General features: G+C 46.2%; 1 protein-coding gene across 1 annotated transcript; it reads left to right on the top strand.

Moving 5' to 3' along the window:
- The first annotated feature begins 2404 nt into the window (after positions 1-2404).
- FGFBP1 (fibroblast growth factor binding protein 1) lies at positions 2405-5550 on the top strand. The gene is made up of 3 exons (XM_023206705.1): positions 2405-2458; positions 2674-2894; positions 4469-5550. The coding sequence occupies exon 3, from the start codon at positions 4489-4491 to the stop codon at positions 5191-5193; it is 705 nt and encodes a 234-aa protein (XP_023062473.1). The 5' UTR covers positions 2405-2458; positions 2674-2894; positions 4469-4488; the 3' UTR covers positions 5194-5550.
- Positions 5551-6002: the final 452 nt, after the last annotated feature.

Genomic DNA, 6002 nt, shown 5'->3' on the forward strand with positions numbered 1-6002 from the left:
GACCTGGGCCAGCTTTCCTCCTGGGGTTCTCGTGAAATGGGCCTTTATGTACTCATCTCCAGGCCTCGGTGCTGGGAGCATGGGGAGGCGGAAGGGCCTGAAGCCACTGGAAACTGCTATTCACGGCATGGCCAGGGCTCCGTGTCCTCTGCTGTCTCCCCAGAGCCACTGTAAAAGGACATCGTTTCCAAGTTCATGGAGATGTGAAGAAAGCTTGGGGAAACAGCCTTAGTGCAGTGCCCGGCACACTATAAGCTCATTGGAGGAAGCGTGTATTTCTTCCTGTGGACATCCATGAAGGCGTGGGGTGGCATGCAGAGCGTTGGTGTCATAGGCTCGCGTTGGAGCCTGGCCTTGAAGGATGAGGTGGTATGTGCCAGGCAGAGTGGGTCGGGAAGGGGATCCCAAGTGCGGGGAATAGCAGAGGCAAAGGCAGTCAGTGGGTGCATGCACGGAGTATCTGCAAATGGTGGGACAGGGTTTCAGTGTGGCCAGATTGCAATGTGTGTGTGAATGCATGTGTGTGTCTGTCTCTGCGTGTGTGTGTCTCTGTGTGTGATTGATTCTGTGTGTGTGTGCCTATGAGCATGTGTGTGCATGTGTCTATGTGTCAGTGTGTATGTCTCTGTGTGTCTATGAGTGTGTGGTGTCTTCGCGTTTGTGTGGGTGAGTGTGACAGTGTGTGTGTGTTTTTGTATGTGTGTCAGTGTGTATGTGTATTTATGTGTCTGGATGTGAGTACCTGGAAATGAGGTTGGAATAGCAGCATGAGCCAAGGAGGTGACTGCCCCACAGCCTGCTCTGATGCTGTGCCGCTGAGTCTAAAAGGGAAAGAGCAAAGCAGACGCTGGGATGAGAGTCACAGGAAGGGGAAGGGGCCCAAGGAGCCAGTGGCGAGTGTGCAGTGTCACCTGGCAAAGCTCGGAGACGCACTTCCCAGAAAGACCCCGGAGTCCGCATGTTTCCTTGTAAATACGTTTTGTGTTCCAACTGCAATCTGCCTCCGAAGAATCTGCCTGCCCCCCAAGGATCAAGTAGAATTTTCCATTTTGTAGGAGACTCCCATTGTTGAGCAAAGCAGCTTTGCCTTGCCTGTGTCCAAAGAATCCTCCAAAATACTGCCTGAGAGAGCCTGTTCGTGGAGGTCAGGGCCTCAGTGGGGTGTTTGTAAGGATAGTGAGGATGGACACTTGGGTGAGGCAACTTTAGGAGAGAGGCACACAGCTTCAGAAAGGGCCGCTTCCGACACATTCCTGCAGAGACTGAGCCTCTGAATGAATCAGTCAACATCTATAGCTATGACCGTGGCATTCTCAAACAGGCGGATCGTTCATAAAATCCAAACACAGTTACAAGTTTTGGCCTGTATATTGTTGAGCTACAGGCTTATTTTTAGAAAATTTTAATTACGTGCCACCAATTTCATATAAACACATCTGGATTTGGGGACGTCACTTTAAAAATCAGAAAATGTGACAATACTGAGCCTAATCCCTGCATTTTTTCAGTCAACTGGAGATGAGTGTTGACCTCTACAGAGGCAGAGACTCTCTAGTTTGCCGCAGTCCCTATCACTCCCTATTGCCTTACCTCAAACCTAAAAGTCAGTTACCATTTAATATCACACTTAAACAATAGTTTTCTTATGGCTGAATTAAGTAAAGGTGAACAATTTCTTGTTCTGAAAAATCTATGAAAGGTGAGGTGATAACATATAATGAGGGCCACATCTCCCCTGTAGAAGTGAGTTTCTTTTTAAATGCTTCATATGTAAATAATAAATGTCTATTTTCAAAGAATACAACTGAAGGCCTTATTATGAGGCAAAACGATTCTGCTCCACTTTGTGATAACAGCTTAGCCCAGTAAAAATTTAGTACGCAGCTATAAAGGAGATGTTGTTATTGTCAGCACACTGCAAATGGATGATGGGAGAGGCTCGGTGGTTAGGGCATAGCACTCAGCTAAACACGTACTGTGGCCAGGATTCCACCTGGGTCATTCTGGTGTGAGACTGTGCCTGCAGCAGGCAGGGCAGCCTGAGCTCTCTGAATGAGACCTGAAGGTAAATATTTTCAACAGTAATCTTACATTAAAAATTCCCTCTTTACCAGCCTCTCGGAGCCTTGTAGAATCAGGGAATTTCCCTACTTCTAGAATCAGGGAATCCTCTGCTTATGTAGTAACTTCAGATGGAAGAAGGAACTCAGACACTAAGAAAGCTTCGGTAACTTCAGTCACCTATTCAACAAATATTTATTGAGAGTGGCAGGCAGGAAGAAATCAGATCATGGATGTAGAGCATCTCACATTTAATTTTGAGATCTTCCTTTTCCTGCCTCTGTGAACTTGGACAAGCTATTGCATATCTCCAGAACCAATTCCTGGTTTTGTAAAAGAGGAAGAATCATTGCATTCTCTACTAGAGCGGATGTGATGAGGGAAAAGGAGAAATCAGGTAAAATGGGCTCAGTAGTTTGGCAACTCGAATCATGTCATTATTGTCATTTTACTCCTCCATAGACATCACTGCTGGGGTCCTCTCCCCATCAAGGAGGGTCATTGCAAGGCTGAGTTGTCCTCCTATCCTGGCCACAGGGTGGACAGGGAAGGGCACAGAGGAAGCGTTTAATGGCATGCAGGTAACCCCCCTTTTCACTGGATTACATCCAGCGCTTTCCCTGCAGGAACTGGCTCCCTCGGAGGGGCGTGACTGGGAGGAGCTGTGAGTAAGGTGCCATAGTGTTATAAAAACCCAGTGAGTGTTGTAAAAACCCAGTCAGCCTGGCTCCTGTTGAATAGTCTACCCTCCTTGCACTCTACCTGAGACAGCTGCAGCCTGCAATTCACTCCCACCTCCTGGGATTGCACTGGATCCGTGTGCTCAGAACAAGGTAAAAGCCTTGCTCCTTTAACAGCTTTATTACCTGCCGCCACTTATCACTCCACCAAGGGCCTGGAGTTCCTTGGGCCTGCATTCCATCATGGGCAGGTAGAGGCTGAGCCCCAGGTCCGTGAGAAATGACTGGGTGTTTTTCTGGCATATCTCACCTCTCCTTCACCATTTATTGCGGTTCTCTGCCCTTTTGTGATTGTCTTTCTCCTCCTTAACCCTAGAAGGTGGCCAACTTCTAGGGTAGAAATCAGATCAGGACCATTTCCTGGGCCTGCCTCTTTTTATAAAAATTCTGTGCTTTGTTTTAAATGGAGCACAAATAATACAAATCATCTGATCATTATGTGTTATATCAAACTAAATTGTCATCATTCATAGTTGTTTTTCTTATTCTTTGGCAATGTTTTTAAAGGGCAGAGTAAATGTGAAAAGCAAAAAGTGATCAATCAGGGGTGACAGAAAGGAATAAGGAGATCGATCTGGCTACCCATACCAGCTTTGAACTTGCCCACTATGAGATCCTGAGCAATTTATTTACCTGTCTGAGCCTTAAGAGTCAGAGCTGTCACCCGAGATGACATATTAATAGCTACCTGGAAGGGCTCTTGTGTGGGTTTAGCAAGATAGGAATCAAACCCTAGACCAGTACTTAGCATACAGGAGGTGTCATATAGAAATTGACTTCTCTTCTCCTGTTAAGCATGGGTTTTTAATTGTATACATGATCAGATCCATGCAGTTCAATGTGACACTGATGTTCATCCTATTGATTCAATGATTTCTCATGATCCTTGTCTTCGATCTTGTAGTGTGAACTATCAGGTTAAAATTCACCTGTCTCCATCCTGGTTCACTTTGCGCAGGCAAATCAGACAACCACCACACCTCACACCTTTCCTTAAACTGTTACTTCCCCCCAAAAAGCTCCCCCACCCCCACAAACCCAGCCACCCCACCCAAACCCCAGGCATGTTCAACTCTGGGTCAACATCACCTTTCACGACGCGCACCACTTCCTTTCTCATTTCGGGCATCCATGCCCATATGGAGTCAGGAGATAGAAATCCAGCGCTTTGGAGCTGAAAGAAAGTTTGGAGCAGTAACTTGTTTCAGATCAGAGACAGAGATGACGGGATAGATTCCCTGATCAGTGCTATTTAAATTCTGCCCAAGAGTGGCCTCTAAGCTCTTTCAAGGCTGAGACTTTCTCAATCATGGTGATTTCTTCAACACCTAGTCTAGTGCGTGGCATATAGTAGGTGCTCAGTAAATGCTTGCTGAATGAGTGAATGAAAGAGTGAGGAGTGAGCAAATGCAGGAGTTAATGAGTGCATAAATGATAAATGAGAATTCGTGAGGCTCCAAAGAGTGGTAGTTTTGTGATACTCAAGACTCAAGCCAAGTGGAAATGTGAGTAGACAGGCTGTTTGTCTAGTGACTCCAGGAGCCAGAAGTGTTCTTGGTCTACTCTGAAATCAGGCAGGTACCTGTCAGGGTAGGGGGAGGCCAGTGTGTAGTCCTGCACAGCTGAACTGCCACCTGCCACTGACTCACCTGCCTTTTGTCAAACAGGTGCCCGCCCAGTTGCAGCCATGAGGATCCATAGCCTCACCCTGCTCTCCTTCCTCCTACTGGCTGCTCAGGTGCTCCTGGTGGAGGGGAAAAAAAAAGTGAAGAATGGACTTCACAGCAAAGTGGTCTCAGAACAAAAGGATACTCTGGGCAACACCCAGATTAAGCAGAAAAACAGGCCCGGGAACAAAGGCAAGTTTGTCACCAAAGACCAAGCCAACTGCAGATGGGCTGCGACTGAGCAGGAGGAGGGCCTCTCTCTCAAGGTTGAGTGCACTCGATTGGACCATGAATTTTCCTGTGTCTTTGCTGGCAATCCAACCTCATGCCTAAAGCTCAAGGATGAGAGAGTCTATTGGAAACAAATTGCCCGGAATCTGCGCTCGCAGAAAGACATCTGTAGATATTCCAAGACAGCCGTGAAAACCAGAGTATGCAGAAAGGATTTTCCAGAATCCAGTCTTAAGCTAGTCAGCTCCACTCTATTTGGGAACACAAAGCCCAGGAAGGAGAAAACAGAAATGTCCCCCAGGGAGCACATCAAGGGCAAAGAGACCACCCTCTCTAGCCTAGCAGTGACCCAGACCATGACCACCAAAGCTCCCGAGTGTGTGGAGGACCCAGATATGGCAAACCAGAGGAAGACTGCTCTGGAGTTCTGTGGAGAGACTTGGAGCTCTCTCTGCACATTCTTCCTCAGAATAATGCAGGACACGTCATGCTGACGAGGCCAAAAGAGAACGGGTTCCCTTAAGAGATGTCAGGTCATAAGTCTCTCTGTATACTATAAAGCTCTCTACAGTCCCCCCCAAAATATGAACTTTTGTGCTAAGTGAGTGAAACAAAATATTTAAACAGATTTTGTAATTTTTGCTTTTGCGTTTTGGAATTTGCTTTATTTTTCTTGGAGGTGATGTTTAGAGGCTATTTCCTGCAGCGTGTATTTCCATGGCGCACACAGCTATGTGTTTGAGCAGTGAAGAGTCTTTGAGCTGAATGCACCAGAGTGGTAATTTCAGCACAATGAACTTTCTGCTGAATTAATGGTAATAAAACTCTGGGTGTTTTTCAGAAATACATTCCAACATTGCTTGGTTTCTCTGTGTCTGTTCACAAATAAACTCATAAAGTAGTCCCCATATATCAATGGAAAAACTGTCTAAATAGCAACTTCTAGTTCCCCACCCTGCTCAAGTTATGTCTTTCCAGAATCCTTCTTTATAATTGTATCCATTGGTCTGTGGTGTTTGGTGCTTATTGAAGTATAATAATTAAGATCCTTGTTTTCAGGTGGGATACCTGGTACATGATTTGATTAAATCATTTATCAGGGACTCATAGATGGTAAGAGGGGAGGTAGGATTGGAACCCAGGAGCTCTGACAGCTGAGTCTGCAGGGTTGAGGAACCTCTCCTACTGAGGCATGTCAGAGATGCCCATTCCCTCCCCAACCCGAAGGACCCCTTCCTTGCAAAGCTCATTTCTGGAGAAGAAATGAGTTTCATTTCTCCATTCCTCATTCTTGGAGAAAGAA

This window comes from Piliocolobus tephrosceles, chromosome 3 (genome assembly GCF_002776525.5).
Source record: "Piliocolobus tephrosceles isolate RC106 chromosome 3, ASM277652v3, whole genome shotgun sequence".
Lineage (NCBI taxonomy): Eukaryota > Metazoa > Chordata > Mammalia > Primates > Cercopithecidae > Piliocolobus > Piliocolobus tephrosceles.